The sequence below is a fragment of the Mauremys mutica genome, chromosome 13, assembly GCF_020497125.1.
Source record: "Mauremys mutica isolate MM-2020 ecotype Southern chromosome 13, ASM2049712v1, whole genome shotgun sequence".
NCBI lineage: Eukaryota > Metazoa > Chordata > Testudines > Geoemydidae > Mauremys > Mauremys mutica.
In genome coordinates this window covers 10,860,489-10,878,092 of record NC_059084.1, presented here as the reverse complement: position 1 = coordinate 10,878,092, position 17,604 = coordinate 10,860,489, and the positions used below count along the sequence as shown (strand labels likewise).

The 17,604-nt window shown below is 43.5% G+C and overlaps 1 protein-coding gene across 1 annotated transcript in view; it reads right to left on the bottom strand.

Annotated features, from left to right (window-relative positions):
* Positions 1 to 443: 443 nt before the first annotated feature.
* LOC123348511 (piezo-type mechanosensitive ion channel component 2-like) overlaps positions 444 to 17,604 on the bottom strand; it is a 50,181-nt gene continuing 33,020 nt past the window's right edge. Inside the window, exons 27-41 of the mRNA XM_044986007.1 lie at positions 16,550 to 16,808; positions 15,944 to 16,132; positions 15,146 to 15,344; positions 14,212 to 14,341; positions 13,870 to 14,017; positions 12,006 to 12,220; positions 11,086 to 11,244; positions 8,499 to 8,646; positions 6,743 to 6,931; positions 6,309 to 6,401; positions 5,035 to 5,204; positions 4,229 to 4,345; positions 3,180 to 3,259; positions 2,574 to 2,802; positions 444 to 1,263 (exon numbers count right to left, since the gene is read on the bottom strand). Of these exons, the coding sequence (XP_044841942.1) occupies positions 1,008 to 1,263; positions 2,574 to 2,802; positions 3,180 to 3,259; positions 4,229 to 4,345; positions 5,035 to 5,204; positions 6,309 to 6,401; positions 6,743 to 6,931; positions 8,499 to 8,646; positions 11,086 to 11,244; positions 12,006 to 12,220; positions 13,870 to 14,017; positions 14,212 to 14,341; positions 15,146 to 15,344; positions 15,944 to 16,132; positions 16,550 to 16,808 (2,581 nt within the window). The 3' untranslated portion in view covers positions 444 to 1,007. The remainder of the gene's footprint in view (positions 1,264 to 2,573; positions 2,803 to 3,179; positions 3,260 to 4,228; positions 4,346 to 5,034; positions 5,205 to 6,308; positions 6,402 to 6,742; positions 6,932 to 8,498; positions 8,647 to 11,085; positions 11,245 to 12,005; positions 12,221 to 13,869; positions 14,018 to 14,211; positions 14,342 to 15,145; positions 15,345 to 15,943; positions 16,133 to 16,549; positions 16,809 to 17,604) is intronic.

The following is a 17,604-nucleotide window of genomic DNA, read 5'->3' as shown; positions in this document are numbered from 1 at the left end:
AATCCTGGGGCTCCTGATGCTCCGTCCACTGGATACATGCTGCCTCCTCAGACATTTTTATGTGTAAAAGAACTGCCCTACTCCATCCCCTTGACCCTATGCTGGGGTACCATCCTGGATGTTATTCAGGTAACCCCTCTATTTTAACCTAACAAAACACTGCCCAATACGCCTGTTCTCTGCTTCCAACCCATTTTTCAGTGATTCTGCAGCGGGGAAAAAGTGGATGAACTCTTCACTTGGAAGGAGCGAGTACCCACTTAAAAGCAGAGCAAGCTGGGAAACCTCTCCAGACTATAAAGTAGAATATTAGTTGGGTAAAGGCTGTGGTAGAGACCTCTTAAGAATCGAAGGGGACTTAGGCCTAGCTAGAAAGATCTTGCTCTGATTATGCAAGTGCCCCATTCTGTTCTTTTATTTTGTCTTTGAAAGGTTTGTTTTTAATGTTCTAAACTGGAATATTTGCACATCTTGAGTCTGTGCATTTTGTCCAATGAGCACTGGAAGCCTCATCACCCAGGTCAGAGCACCCTTTTAAGTGTTTCTTTAAAATCTTACATTTGAACCTGGGCTCTTGTAAATTAGCCCTATTAACATTTCCTCCCTATAATTGATCTTCAGCCATTAACGGCCCATGCGGCAGTTGCTCGGAGGCTGATTAGAACCCATCCTGCTGTGAGGAAGTTTCTAGCTGCTTTGCAGATAAAATCAGGTGGACTTGGGCCAAGCTTTTTGCACCCATGATTGTGGGATGAAATCTAGAGGGGATCAATACTAGGTCTTCTCTGGTTGAGCAAAGGGAAGTCACTGACCTGAAAACTACACTTAAGTGCCTAAACATGATACGTTTTGGTGAGGAACATGTAGAAAAGCTTAAGGTGAAAATATGTCAATGGAGAGGAGACGCTCGTAGCATCTCCTGGTCCAGAATGTTAAATTTTGCTTCTCAAGCAGCCCATGACAATAGCTTCCTAAGCCTGATCTTCACTAAACAAACCTTTGTCCTGTCATTGTTCCTTTGACTCTCTGGTCCACTTGATCATAGTTTCAGGAGATCTGTACAAAAAGATGAGTTTGGCAAAGAGTTGTTCCTCCAGCTCCAGCTCCCCAATCTCCCTCACCAGGAAGATGTCCGTGCAGAGTTTCAGGATGCGGTCCACGTTGGGCAGCTCTTCGAACATTATAGAACGGGAGATGCCATTGAAGAACTCTCGGATAAACTTCCCAATGACCAGGACAACAGACATATAGAGGCCAACAATGCTGAGGAGAAGGGAGTAAAGAGTTGATCAGAACTAGGTGAAACAAGGGACCATATCTGTTCCCTAATATGGTCATGCTATCCGCCCACTCTATGGGAGTTGTGCATAAATGTCTATAATAAGCTATTCAGGTATCCATTCATTAAGGTGCAAGTTAGCTTTTCTCAAGGAGCCCAACTTTACCAGCCTTACCTTGAATAGTTATACAGAGTTCCACTGATTTCAGTGAGACTACCAGTGCAGATTAAGGTAGAGTAAAAGGCCAGAAGGAGAGACTATTGTGATCAGCTATTCTGACCTGCATAACACAGGCCATAGAATTACCTCCCTCGGTGCTGTCTGCCTTAAACCCATAACTTGTGGTTGAGCTTCAGCATGTCTGTTTAGAAAGAAATCCAATCACCACCTCCTTAGCTAAAGTGGGCCGATGACTAATTACCTTCACTATTAAATTTCTGCTTTTATTTCTAGTCTGAAAAATCTCCTAACCCAGGGATTGGAAACTGGGTCCAATGTAGCTCCCAATGTAGTGCTCTGGGAAGGGGACTTTTTTCCTCCTCTTTGTTTTCACATTTGGGTTTACGGAAAAGCGTGTGATTTTTAGATAAAACTAAAAAGGGATATAAGGACTGCTCACTGGCAAAACCTAAGGAATTTGTTCATGATTTTGAAGGAGAATAAAGCACCTGTGCCTTCAAGCCCTTTCAGAACACAGACGTAGGACTTGAGTAAATTGCCAGGTGCATAAAACCTACTGTGGGGGACACGGAAATGGTATTGCTTTATGTGACTCTTTTCCCTCGGCATCACTGCTAATTTTGAAAGCTGTAGCACTTTGCAACAATTAGACTGACTTCGGTCAAACGTTAGCCTGCAGGCAGTTTTGTGCACAGTGGGCTAAATTCTGCTCTCAGTTACACATCTGCAACTTCATTGACTACAGCAGGGTCAAAGAGGAGTAATCAAAGGTCAAATCTGGTTGGTGATAACCTTACACCTCCATTTCAGTTGCTAATAACCCAGCTGGGGGCCTATCTTTCAGTCCAGTGCCTGAGTCAGGTTTGACAGGCTCAGCTTTCGAGCCATATCTGGCCAAGGAAGGATAGAAACCAAATACAAAATACTGAAAAATTATGAAAGAACCAACCTGTCAAATACAATACACAAGCAGGCAGAATAGATGTCTATTCTGCCTGGTTGTGTAGGAAAATGCCAAGACTAAATAACTATCTAATAAACACGAATAAAGTGTTCCTCTACCTAGGAAGAGCAATGGGGAGTATTTTTTGTAGCGTAGCATGCCATCCTTACCCGTAGCCTGCCAGGAATCCCAGACTGGAAGGGCTGACTTTGTCATTGTAGATGATAAGCTCCACATTCTTGCTGCAGGCATTACCAGAGCAGGTAGGATTCCACTCTTGAATAACCCACCACTCAGTAACTTGGCCGGAAGATGAGTTGAGGGTCAGCTGCTGTAGTTTTATGGTTATGTTTCGGAAGAAAGCCATTTTGTCTATGTCCTGTGGTTTATGAGAATGAGCTGGTTCCCAAATGCAAAGATAAAATTAGGAGCTTTTCCCCTACATGTTTAATACCTTTCACTACTATGCTTCCCTTCCCTGCATGCTATTTCCTTCTCCAAGTACTCCCCTTCAGAGAAGAGAATCTGCTCTGTAGAGCAGTGCAGTGGATCTGCTTTGCACATGTAAAAACTGATGTGCTCACAAATTTATGAGAATTTGTTACCGGGGGAATATTTCCCTTTCAGCCAGTTTGGTGCAGAATCTTTGAGATACTTGGAAATGTGTGTGAGGCTCACAATATTTCCCCTCTGAGCCCACAGTGGGTACCACTTCGGTTTCCACAAAGGAACCCTGAGACCAAAACCTTTATTACAGCTTTATTGCAACTGCTTACCAACTTGCAAGCGATGTGCAGTTCTAGCTTCTGCTCCAGCAGTAGCCCTGAGGTATCTTGGTACCACGCCGGGAAGCAGTCTAGAAACAAGTGGAAGCCAAAATTGCCTTGGAGTTATCAAATACTTCAGTGCTATGCATTAATCTTCTGGATCATTACCACTTAGAAATGTGCTTGGATCAACCCCCCAGAGTGAATCTGAACTTTGCAACTCCCACCCATATCTGTTAACAGAATGGCTCTATCTAGCTCTCAAGGAGCATATCAGAGAAACTAGCTAAGGTACCTGTATTGCCCCCCATTGCTATAGTATGTGAGCACCTCAAATTATTAACATATTTAATCTCACAAGACCCTTGCGAGGTAGGGCAGTCACATTATCCCCATTATACAGATGGGAAAATGAGGCCTAGACCCTCAAAGGTATTTAGATGCCTAACCCCCTATTGAAATCAACAGGAGTTAGGTGTCTAAATAACTTTGTGCATCTACATCTGAGTGACCTGCCCGAGGTCCTGCAGGATATCTGCGGCAAAGTCAGGAATTGAACCCAGATCTCTGGAACCCTAGGCTAGCACCCTAACAACCAGCTCATCCTTCCAGTCTGCCTCATTAGTTGCCCATTTTTGGCAGCCTCAGGAAAGAGTCCCAGGGTTGACTGGGCTCTGGAAACCAACCAACCCAAAACCACAGTGATGATCCCTCCAGGCACGTATGCAGGGCAGCTTCTGCCTGGGTTGTAACTGCTTTGTGGAATCCAGGGCTTCAGTCTCTAGGGCTGTACAGACACCAGTGTTGATATGCAACGTATTTTAGAAAAGGATGAGTGTAAATGGGAGGTAAAATACTTCTAGGAGTGACTGTAACACCCCTGCTCCTCCTTGTCATCAAACAGGAAGAAGTCCTAACATAGCGTGGTTCTAATATTTGTAAAAGGAATGACGCTCCCATTTAACGTGTGAACAATCCCCTCTACTGTGTTCACCAACAACAATTCTTTGCCATGGCACATTTTGAAAACGCTGATCGAATAGAAGAAAAATACTGACATTGGCTCTTTCCTGGTCCCATTTAGCATTTGAACAATTTGTTCTCTTATCTCCTTCTCTTCATACCGCACCGTGTGCTTGCCAGACGCTTCCACATTCTTCACCAGAGAAGCGTTCCTGCCCAAAGGAAATCAAGCGCGGTATATTCAGGTGTGGTACCCAAAAGCAGTTCAAGATAAGACTTATTGGGAGGGATTCTTCTTCCCGCTGTGGGCCAGATGTGCTGCTCTTCACAGGCACTATATAAGACAGCTGTGGGCTGTCTTATGAGGGTCCTTTGCAAGGCCTTTGGAAGGAGACATGTTGGAGGTGAAGCTGTAACACAGAGTGCTGCAGAGGATAATTACCCCAGCTTCTCGGTGGAGGTAGGTGTGAGGCTCAGGTCATGAATGAATGTTTGAGATCCCTGAATGGAAACCATTAATTAACTAATTATTATTATTATGTATTTGTATTGTGGTAGCTCCTAGGAGCCCCTGTCATGGACCAGGACCCCTTTGTGCGAGGTGTGGTACAAACACAGAACACAAAGATGGTCCCTGCCCCAAAGGGCTCACACTCTTTGTAAGACAGGTAGGGGACGGGCAGGAAACAATGCGACAGCATTGGTCAGCATGACTGGCAGTGACCTCAGCACACCAGCAGGCTTAACGCTAGTGAAGTTTGAATTAATACCAGCTATATAATTCATTAACTGATGTAGTTAAAACTGACGTGCAACTCCTCTGAAAAGTACTTTTAAAATAAATACAGAACTTGAGCTGCTTTTTAATCGATTGCAGTGTTAACCACGATGCTGCATTTACCTGAGAATTGTCCAGTGAAAGTTGATGTAGACAGCGGTTGAGCTGGAGAGCTCGTCCATCATGGCCTCTCGGCTGGCGGGACTGATGCTCCACAGCAAGCTGGCATTGCTCTTTATTTTAGCAAGGACAATGTCCTCTGGGCTGTAGTTCACTATAAACTGCATGGCAGACTTGGGAAGGGATAGAAGGGGTAAAACATCAAGACAGGAACCTGTTGGCTTCTCGTTAGGGCCTCATCTACACAGGTTTTGCAATAGGAACCAACACATTTAAAACGGCTTAAACATAACAGCGGCCAAACTGCGGCGTTTGCTCGACTGCTGAGAGCAGGGCCAGGCTGTGTGAGACACTGCTCAAAAACCTAGTGCTGGGCCCAATCCTGCCTCACGGCCAAGCTCCCAGAACTCCAGGAGGGACAGGAATGGGGTCACCGGGGAACAGCCCCCACAAAGCTGCTGCCAGGAAAGACTGGCATAATGGAATAGAGCTATGCCATCTCCCCTCACCTTCCCGCCCCCCCCCCCCATCCATGCCCCCTTCTGCCCTTGGCTGGGAGGACAGGACCTGGCAGCAGCACTGATGTGCTGAGAGGGACTCTCCTGCTGGGCATTTGGAGCTGAATTATGGCTCCTTTGCACTTCCTGAGTGTAACACAGGGGCCATAACTGGACTGAGGATCTGGCCCACTAACCCTACTAGAAGCAGGGATGTACACTAGAGTAGGGTTAGAGATCAGTTTAACCTGCAGCCAGATTTAAACCAGGTGTGACAGGGTGCAGGGGCACTACCTGGTTCTTGGTGAGCAAGGGGTTAATACCAGCTCAGCATTCCCTCCCCCTCCCTTGCACAGGTGCTGAGGGGAAGGGCTGTAAATTGGCCACTTAAGGCAGTGAGGAGAGGAGTCACTTTAGGGACTGTCCAGCTCTAGACAGGGGAAATATTTGGTGAGTTTATTTTTTGCTTTGACTTTAAGTTGCAAACATTCCCCCTTGAGGAAAGACCTTTGCTGACTACACCTGTGATTTGTTTCTGCTGAGTCACCCTGCCAGCATGTGCCATGACTTCTAAGCACTGCTGAAATCCCTCTGTAGACAAGCCTTGGGCTAAAAAAATCACAGCAGTTTTATGAAGGGCTCACCCCAGGAAAGTGAAGATATGCCCAGCAAAGCACCTGGCACCTGCTGGAGAACTCGAACCGAGCAGCACTAACACTGAGAGATGACCGGAGGGAATCTGGGCTCTCTGATGAAGTGATCTGTTCAAGTGACACTTACCGGGTGAAGGGCATATTGATTAGCCAGCTCATTATATGCTGCTGGAGAGAAAGGGATCAGATTCCGCTGCTGAGCGCTCATGGTGAATAATGACTAGGCAAGAAAAAGAGGGCGAATCAGAGATGTCATTCTCAGTGCAGCCTGTGCCTCCAGGCACTGCCGCAATACAGAGAAAATCCATACCATTGGTATGAAGCATGAAACCAAAGAGAATTTGCCACCTCCACTTTTCTTTCTTCCTATTACCTTTCCCTTTTCTTTTGCTTCCACTGCCATTTCACACATGGCACTGAACAGCCTTCCGGCTTCAGTCACCCCTAGCATGGGCCATGTGCACACCAACAATAAGGTGAAAAAATCCTGACCCTAGTGCAAATCCACTTAGTGTGTGTGTGTGTGTGTGAGTCACGCTCCTGTAAGAACACTACCCTTACCTCGTAACCACTAATGGTAATTTTGACTGAGACATCCAGGGGCTGATTGGTTACTCCTGCCACAGATTTAACCAGTGACATAAGAAGCAGTGGGAACCACACGATGCAGACCAATATAAAGACAATGCAGCCTCCTATTCCATACTTCACAATCACTTTCTTCTTCTGGCCAGAAGGCTGAGGATATTTCTGCAAAGGCAAAGATATAATTGAGCATGATGCAATTGTAGCATGACAGGGAAACCAGGCAGGAAGGAACTTGGTGACCCTTTTGAGGCTATGAGATAGAACATTTGGGAAATAACCCAGTTGTTTTGCATGCACACTGAGTGACAGATTACTCAGTCAACACACACACACACACACACACAAAGGACATGTGTAAACTGGCAAACACACAACCTCAAGTGAAGTATCAGAGCGGTAACCGTGTTAGTCTGGATTGAGTTATTCCACTTGTAACTTATCTATTCACTTTTAATGAACTATTTAAAAATTATCAAGTTTTTAAGATGCTGTAAATGCTCATTATTTTATTTGTGAGGGTTGGGGTTGAAATGCGCTGTACACTTATAATTCAGTAGAAATTATCAGTATAATGTCTATATGATGTTCTTAGAGTAGCCCATTGCTCCCTCTCAGGACTGAGTAGCTACTGCAGTGGAACAGCTCTTTGAGGAAACAGCACTAGTGAAATAGGCTGGGGCAAGGCTGTAAAAAGGCTACAGGGCTAGGAAGCAGCATCTAGAGGAAGAAGGGCCAGGAGCCTAAAGTCTTGGTAGAAACGAGATGTCCCCCAGCTCCTTCCATTGAAAGGGTGCTGCTGTCTGCAGAAAGCAGCAGCAGCTGGCGGCAGAGCATGGCATTCAGATATCGAGGACAAATCTAAGATGGAGCTGGCTTCATTTCAAAATGACTGGTGGAAGCCCCATTGCTTAGAGGAGCTAAAATTAGACTGGACAAAATTCTACAAAATGTGCCGTAGGGAACTGTCCTGCATGGGCCAGAGGGGTGGAGCAGACCTCCTAATAGTTCTTTTCCAGCTCTAACTTGCGTGACTTTTAATATATCCCCTCATCCCCACCATGAGATATGAGTTGTACTTATAAATAAGGAAGAACTGTCTGTAGCTGGAAACCCCTTTAAGGGAGAGTCTTTTTTAGATGCGGGCAAGGAATTCTTCCCCTCATCTTACAGAGAGAGGGTGAAATCCTGGCTCCATTGAAGTCAAAAGGAGCTTTGACACTGACTTCAGTGGGGCCAGGATGCCAGCCACAGTGACTATTCGGCAAGTGCAAAAGTAGCTTTTGATAACATAGAAGATCCCGCAGGTGGGCTCAGACCAATACTGATGCTGAAGTGGAACTGGAATGGTGATGTACTGCTAGGTGAAACCAAACTCCCATCTCTAGTGTCTATCTGACTAAAGGCAAAAGATCCCATAATCTTGGAGTCCCACCAAAATCCCCACTCTTAGTAAAACAGGTCTATGCCTGAGACATTGCTGAGTGCGTAATTACGGGTTCCTTGTTTAACTATACAGTCAGAATCCTATGGGCATCTCCGTTTATCTGCAGCATTGCAATGCACAGTGAACAAGGGAAGGTTCTGCTCAAACATAAATCTCTCTATCTTCCCAAGTCCAGTTTTTTCTGAAGGGTGCATTATTTCTCCCCCTCCCCCCAGCCTAAACTGGCCTCACAAATGTCTGTTAGATAATTTTATGAGACGGGATTGTACAACTGGAATCACTTGCCTTCTCAGACTCTCTTAGGCATTTCATAATGAAAACATTTGCATATAAATCCTCCACACAGATCCAACTGGAAAGACTCAGTGTGGTGTCAGTCCAAACCCAGTCCATGACAGCTCTCAGCTCGGTAAGGAAAGGCACCATACGAAACCTACCAGTTAAAGAAAGAATGTTATTAACATTTTAGAGTGACATCTCTGTTAAATACCAGAGCCTGGAGTCCTAGCAGATAATTTTCAGGCATTTAGTGAAATCTTTTTCCCTGGCACAATCTTCCTTGATTTTGAGGGACTTTTCCTTTATCAGCTCCTAAAAAACACTTTCCAGTGTGTAGTTGTATAGTACTGAGACTGTACAGAGTGCCCAGGGATTTCAGAAATCACAGAAACCTTCATGCTTCAGGGCAGAAGCCAAATGCAAACTGCCTAGGGGTAGGAAGAAACTTCCCCTATGGGCAAATTATCCCACAATTGTCCATTTCGGGAAGTCTGAGGCATCTGGTACTGGCCACTATTTGAGGCAGGGTACTGGACTGGATGGATCATTCATCTGATCCCATCTGGCAGTTCCTATAAACCAGTGGTTCCCAAACTTTAACAACCTGTGAACCCCTTTCACTAAAATGTCAAGTCTTGCGAACCTCCTCCTGAAAATGAATATTTCCAGGCGATTTTCTCCTTTACCTGAGTATAAATTATAAAAGCAGTGATCTTGGAAATATCAAATTTGTTTTTATGACATGCTTATTACACACTATTTATTATTAATTATTTATCATGACAACATTTTTATTACATTATGAAAATGGCAACACTCTTCCAAGATCTCACTTTCGTAGCTTGTATCACTTTGAATAAGCCTGTTACAAGACAAGGCTCCTATGTTTCATCAAGGAGTGTCATTTGTGAAACAGCAGGAAGGTATTTAAGAAGCCAACTCAAAGAGTTCCTCCTACATAAGCATTCAGGTCTTGAGCAGTCCAGGCAAACAATGCACGTTACAACAAAGCTTAAACTTGTTCTTCATCATAATTTTTAAAACAACACTAGTTACCTATTTAATTTTAAAAACAGCAAAAAATATCCACCTCCCTTTCCATTTCTTATAAGGAGTCTTGAAGTTGAAATCTCCTCAGTGTGACAGAGATGTTTGCTTTGATCTGCTTAGCTCTTGGAAGTCCAGGGGCTCCAGGCCACTGGTCCCATGCTGCCCGGGGTCCCTAGGGACAGCTCTGTCTGCCATTAGGGAATTTTTTTTCCAAGAACCCCCTGTAACATTTTGTGAACCCCCAGGGGTTCCCGAACCTCAGTTTGGGAACCACTGCTATAAACCTATTCACCCACCAGGGAATTATTCAAATTTGGAAGATCTTCTTTAAAAGCCAAATTTACAGTGAGGCCTTGACTTTGCCTCCTGTTGTTCCTGTACAAATACCTGTGTGCTCCCTTCTCAGATGTCAGCACCTGTGTACAAAAGACCACCCAAGAATGGGGTCTCGTGCTAGATGTTGTACAGAGAAGTATAGTCTCTGCCCCAAACTGATAGATTCTCTCACCTGCAGATGTAGGAGATGGAGTCTGTTCATGGAACATCCACTGATCCTGAGGGTGTGTGTCTTTGTGCACAAATCATTGTTTCTATCCCCTCAGCTGGCAGGTAATAGCACTCAAAACTGCAGTGCATGGCCCACTGGAGGCCAGTGCTTGAAAACTAGGCCACAAGCATGCAGGAGAGAGATTTCTCCCTTAAAGTTCCTTTCAGAGCCTCTTCCTTTATACAAAACCCACAGATTGCTCCATGCAATGTTAGCCCACATGGGAAATGGATATTTTTTCCATAGGGTTTTTTAGGTTAATAATATGTAACTCAGCATGTATTTAAAAATGCCTTGAGTACACAAAATTCATCCCAAATATGACCAAACTGTCCAATGGCTTTTTAATATCTCTGCCACAAGACTGTGTATCAACATATTTCCTGTCTGGATCCATTCTAGTGGCAATTCCAGGCATGGAATAGTCTATATTTACTTAGTCTATTTAACTTTCAGTTAGGCTCATCTCACAACCATGCTATTTCAGGGTGATTTATACAATATTTACATTGAATTCTGCTAATATTTCCTTGCCTCTTGATACTGGATCACAGCACATACATTCCAGAGACCCAGGCTGGAGGAATAAGCAGCTATTCTAGGCAATCAGAGAGGATCTAGCTAAGGGGAGACTGCCAGGATGTGAGATGATTTGTATGAAAAGTTTGAGTGATTATGTAGAAAGGTAGCAATCAGGCTAGGGGAAAAGATAAGCTACAGCAACAAGAAATGGGGGTTGCACTCAAGAGTCACGTTATGGCATTCAGACCCTGCTCTCCTTTCCTCTAAAGTGCAAACTTAGGGCTTGAGCTTAATTTCTGATATACCTACCATAAATCACACATACCCCAAAAAAGAACAGTCAACATTTATCGTGCTAAATACTGGTCCCACTGAATAGAGTGAGGATTGTATCATTGGCTTTAATGAGACTGGGGCTTGGCCCATGGTTTTTAAGCCTTTATTATAAAAGCTGAACATCCCCTCTCTGCTTACCCTTGGAATAGGAAAAGGTTTACAAAATTGTAACTCTTCGTCAGAAAGTTGCCTAGGACCCGATTCGGATAACCACATTTGATCTGATACGCGGACAGGCCAAAATAAACACATTTGACCAAGTACCAAAGCTGAGCCACATGGTTTCTGTTGAATCTCCTGTAAGTGAATAAAACAGAGATTTCATTACACTATTTTTGTCACCAAAGTCCTTTTAATTTTTTTTTAATGTGACCGTTCCTGAATCACTAGTTTGACCTTCATATTAATATCACCCCCTCAGACTGAATTGTAACCTAGTGAAAATGAGATGCAAAGTGAGTGGCCATATGTCGTCACTTGAGGCTATGGATCCTATTAAATGGAGCTTCTTTTCCCTGCAGCTTGAATAATAAATGTCCATCCACCAAGGGAAAGTGTTGACCAACAGTGAGCAGCTTCAAAGTAGGATATGTCTAAAGTTGGGAGAATATTTCTGCCAGGGGTTTTTCCCCTTGCCATACTTCATAAGCCTGCAGATGTCTCCTTTTCCTGAGATCTCATTTTCAAAGAGTCAGATGCATAGTTCCCATAACTGAGCTTGCATATGAACCACATACCTGGCTATTTGCTCAAATAAACTAGGCATGCAACACAGTAGCATTTTGCACACATAATTGCACTCTCTGTTGTTTCTTTACCCAAAACATGCTGCACTTTCAATGTGAAGACTGCGGTAGGAAATTAAGTTGTCCCTCTATCCAGTTCCAACCCCACCCATCGCAGCAGAAGTGCTAAGAGCACAAATTAAATTGCTGCTGAAAGCATGCAGAAATGTCAGATTTCAAAGCCACCCTGGCTTCTGCCTGTTTTCCCATCGAAAGCAAGTCCTGCTCATGAAAGAGAGAGAAATTTTCATGTGACACTGGCCACAGTTGTACCTTTCGGTAACGCCTGGCAAGATGAAGAACATCCAGAAGTGAATGCCAAAGACAAGGACAACCTGGAACACACACTTCCCAAACATAGTCTTCCTCAAGTAAATGGCCCGGTCCACTATCATGGTGCCAAACTGAATCAGGAGCATCACCAGGAAGGCTTCAGGGACCTGGTCTTCCGACAGGGATTCAGTTATGTCAGCAGCTGCTGAGTGTTTCTGAAAGGGGAAAATCTAGTTACAAAGCAATACCACTCAGGATTTATCCAATGATTTTATATAATCCATGGGATAGTGGGAAAACTCCAGACCGCTATTATGTGAATAGTCCCTATTCAGACAAGTATCTCCCCTGAGTGTAAGGGGACTTACAGCTGTAAGCAAGTGCTGCATTTTCTGTTAAGGCCTGGAAAGGCAAGGCTCTAATCTCTCCCCTCTACAAACAAATCCCTACTCTGCAGGCACTAAGTAGAGGCATCTTAAATAAAGATGCAGACAAAATAACAGTGAGCAGCTGCTGATGCCTCATGGAGGATTCTGAAGAACAACTGGTCTTTAAACAATTCTGTTCCTTTGTTTCATAGAGCAATGGTCATCTGCCCTGCATCGAGAGCCAGGTCCATGTCTGTAGCTTGCACCTCCCAAAATAAAATCTTCAGATCCAGATTTCAAAGCCCCATGCTTGGGAAGGTTCAGATATGGAGTTTTAACTAGACCCATTATAAAAATATCAGGGCTTCAGCGCTGTGGTTTGGATCCATCTCCATCCCTCGCTTTCTCTTTCTCCTCCCTAAATTTTTATAACTAAGACTATTTTGCATGAAACCAAGCTTTTAAGGATCTTGATAGACTCATCTGTTGTTATTACTGCTCATTCCCCCACTTGGAAGCAGAATCACATTCTTTTGAGACATAACAATAACATCCAGATGTGGAAAGCACAAGCGAGTGCTACGGCAGCCAAGCACAACGTGCAAGCAGCAATGCTGAGAGCATAAGCATTGCACTGACTGGGTTGTGCTTCTGTTCCAGAAGCCTACATCACTCTGCCGCTTTGCCGTCGGTTTGGAGTTATAGCCCTTCTGGAAATGAAACAGTCTCCCGCTCTCTATGCATGAGGACCCGCTCCTGAAAGAGGCTGAGCATCTCTCATGAGATACCGAGCCGCCCTCCACTCCCATTAATGTCTATGGTGTTCTTCACATTGCAGTAGGGGTTCAGTACCTCATAGGATCAAGGCCCTACGTAACCCTCCCTTTCTCCTTTCTTTTGACTAGTTTTCCATCTCAAACCTCTACACTGAGGTGATCTACTCTCTGTAAAAAAACATAAAACAAAGCAATATGGGGGGGAGAATGGAACAAAGAAAGAATTCATGATCAAACAAAGTGAAACATTTGCTTTCTTTGGGACACAATGGTACTCCCTGCCCAGTGTCTGCGGTAGAGCCTCTCCCTTCTCATCATTAGTCACTGTGTTATCTGAATCAGTTAGCCTGTCTTTTGTGGGTAGTCTCTTCTCTAGTCTATGGAGACTCCTGGCTCAAGAGAATTTAAGGTTGAATCAAAAAACAAATGAAAAGAGTGGCTGTAATTCAGGGGAAATTTCCATCAGGTCCCTGATGGTAGAGAAGAGAGAGGAATCAACTGTAGTGAATACAAAGTGTGTTCTTTATTCACACACACAGAGGACACTGTGGTTCCTCCTGGCTGCCAGACTGATTAACTTAGCCTGTGCCTCCTTCTGTCTCCCTAAATCCTGGAGTATGCAGTCATGGAAGGGATTGCTGACTATATACCATAGTCCTCAAGTTAATAATCAAGCTACTTGCTTTGCAGTCTGTATAAAGAAAGTGCATTTGTGCTTACGCCAAAAGCCCAGTATCCAAAGATAACAATTATAAAATTGATCACGTCAACCAGGAACATCAGTGCATAGACGTCACAGACGGGGCTGTACTCCGGATGAATAATGTCGTAGAAGAACTGCCTGATAGGTCGATAGATTTGAAGGGCACTAGGGGTAAAAACAAGTATAATCTAGATCAATGGAAATTGTAACAATGCATCCTCAGAATGATCAGATGAATGTCTCCACTGCACGTCTTCCATAGAAGACCCATAAACACTGGAATTATAATTACTCTACTGAACTGAAGTGCAACAATGTATCATTTTCTTAAGAGATGTTACAAATAATACCCCAATTACATTTTAATCACCAGCTTCTTTGCTTTCAATATCAGTTGTTTCATCTTTTGCTTAAGAAGTTTCTTCTTGCTGATGGGACTCTTTCTAAAAAGCTTCCATTTCTTCCTGGCTTCCTTCTTCTGAGTCTTGCCTACCAAAGGGAAGACAAATCACAGTTTTGTCTGGGGGCCATTCTTTTCTTAACAGCCATGTCCTAATTTTGTCACAAAGGTTTACAATTCTGTTTAACTTTAGGTGTTCCAATAAGGCACTAATTCAGCCAGTAGGGTTATCTCACAAGAAATCAATGTTTGAGAATGCCCTATGAATATATCAGAGGGGTAGCCGTGTTAGTCTGGTTCTGTAGAAGCAGCAAAGAATCCTGTGGCACCTTATAGACTAACAGACGTTTTGCAGCATGAGCTTTCGTGGGTGAATACCCACTTCTTCGGATGCAAGCAGGACTGCTTGCATCCGAAGAAGTGGGTATTCACCCACGAAAGCTCATGCTGCAAAACGTCTGTTAGTCTATAAGGTGCCACAGGATTCTTTGCTGCTTCCTATGAATATAGTTTCTTGGGCTAGCAAATACACTAAGTTACTCGAAAGGAATTATTTGGCATCTATATAACATGCTAATGGGCACATTAGGAAAAAATCACAGTAATTCTCTAGTATGGGTAGGGTGACCAGACAGCAAATGTGAAAAATCGGGACGGGGTGGGGGGTAATAGGAGCCTATATAAGAAAGACCCAAAAATCGGGACTGTCCCTATAAAATTGGGACATCTGGTCACCCTAAGTATGGGTGGGTAGAGACTACAACCATCTAGGCACAATCTCCCTATTTTCAGGTGCATCCAGAGAAAATTTGCCTCATAGTATTTTCTCCACCTGAATTTTAAAATGAAAACCCTCTCAGTGTCTAAAACTAGCTCAGTGTGGCTCTGACTACCTCTGTTAATGGAAGCTGTCTTCCTTCCTCTGAAGACGCTCCCTGAGGGATTGTGATGTCTGAAAAGGTGCCATGCCCCCGATCCAGGCTCATCTTCGTGCAGACCACCTCTGGACTCCTGATTCTTTGAACTTCTAGAAAATGTCCTTTTCTTGGTATCAGACACATTGACACCTTTGGAATCCCATAGTCCATGGCACTAATGGGAACATTTAAAGAATGATTAATACAGTTTGATACACGGTGTCCTCAGCACAGCATCTTTAATTTGCAGTAACCATGAATTGCTCTACAGGCGGAGATAGAGGCAGACACAGAATGGGGGAGAGAGAAACAGGGTGGGTTTGCACTTGAGATAAAAGCTTGGTTTCATGATGGGTAGGGAATGGGCACAAGTCCCCAATTTGGATCCACACTTCAAAGCCTCTAAAATCCAGGGGCAAACCTCTTATTGACTTAAGCAGGGCTAAGATTTCACCCCAAGGACTCTAATCTCCCATCACAGCATGTGAGTATCTCACATGAAAGCAAATGGCATTTATTTGTAAAGAATTAGGCCCATAAGTGTTCAGATCTGGGATTTTGTTGGAGTTGAGGGCCAAATGCTAAGTTTAAATCCAAACCTGGGTTTGGACACTGAGTCCCTGCCCCCAAAGGATGAGATGACTTTTGAATTTATAACAGAAATGAAGATCAGGCAAGTTTAGCAGTGTTTCAGTTTTTCTCTGCAAACATTCAGCAGAGCGCTAAGAAACTAGCCATTTCTTCTCCTTCTCCTTCTCTTCAAGAACAACTTACCTTCAAGATAGACCTGTGAAAGAACAAAGCCAGCAGCTGCACAAGATCAAAATGCACATAGCCATCCTTCTTCTCAATCCCAACAATGTTTGGCAGAACAAATGGCTCTTCTGCATTGATGCCGCAGTATAACTTAGTGGTCCAGGGAAAGAATCCAAACTGAGCAAAATATTTGACAACTACTGTTATCTAAAGAGAAAAAAAAACTAAATTAGTTGGAAGACATGGCCTGGCAGGGCAACAACTAGCCTTAAACATTTTCAGAAGCGTTTCTATATCTTCCAAATACAGGGAAAGACTCCAACCAGCATTTCTGCTGGCTTGAGATTCTGGAGAGCTAACCTTGCTTTGGGATCCAGTGTTGTTTTATCATGTATAGATGTTCTCTAATTGTGTTTATTTCTGGTTTTATGTTCAATAAATTACCTGCAGTTCGTGAGCTACCTTCAGACCTACCAATGTCTTTTAGTCACATCCACCATCTAGTCTACCCCATTAACATCAATTCTAACAGAAGTTTATTGCACGTTAATGTAAAGAAAAAGAATAATATTTGTTTGCAGAGAGACACGTCGGCAGCAAGGCAATTTTCTGGCTGTTGCATACCTCTGTATAAACGATAGCCATCATCCAGAAGAATTTAGTAGGCCTTGGAATGGATAACATGGCCCACAGAAATATAAGGATAGGCAGAATCAAAGTGAGGACCGAAGCAGAGACCATGTGGTTGAGAATGATCACAAAATAACAGAGCATTTCTGACTTGGATACCATCGCATTGTACAAAGCAAAGCCCAACTTCAGGGATCGAGGCAGACTCTGGTAAAACTTGTCTGACTGCTCCAGTTCATTGTCATGAAACATCCTGAACCACAGAACAAAAAAATATATAAAAACAGATTAATTATATTTCCTCACAGAATTGGTGCAAGGCTACAAGCTAGTATTTTTAATACAGAAGGTTATATAAATGAGACCAGATGTATGGCATAATATAATCTCTTCAGAACTGCATGCCTAAGGCTGTGATAGTTTGTCAACCAAATCTTCTGTGAAAGCTGTCAGTGACCTAACTCACGTACACTCATAGTCCCCCATCCCTCATTCTGAACGGCCCCCACAAAACACGGGTGTGTTTGCACATTTAAACCTCCAAGTACAAAGTAACTCCTGGAGGTGCTGCTGAACACTCTCCATTTTTGTTGACCTTAGCCCTTAATTCACCAATTCTGTAGCATTAGTGCATGACGACCGTAGTGCTCGTATGAACACAAATGCCTGTGCTGTGTGGGCACAGTTCTTTCAATCTAACCCTAATAGTCGGGCTGGTCGTGGGGAGTGGGGACAAAACAATAACAAAAAACCACCTTAGTGACACTTTTGAAAATTCTGAGTTGTTTCCATCTCCTAGGGTTCAAACTGGGCCTGAAGTGTTCTGTGCGGGTGGGTTGTTTGGATTTTTTTACTGAAATTTTAATTTGTTTTTTAAAAATTTTTTCATTTACCACAACCACCATTTTCAATACGTAACAGTTTGTGGTAAGCAAAAAAATCTATTTTGGTAAAAAAAAAAAATCAGTAAAAATCATGGAAAAATTTGCAAAAAGTGAGACTTTCAACAACTTTTTATGAAAAGTTTCATTTTGGGGGGGGGGGGAAGC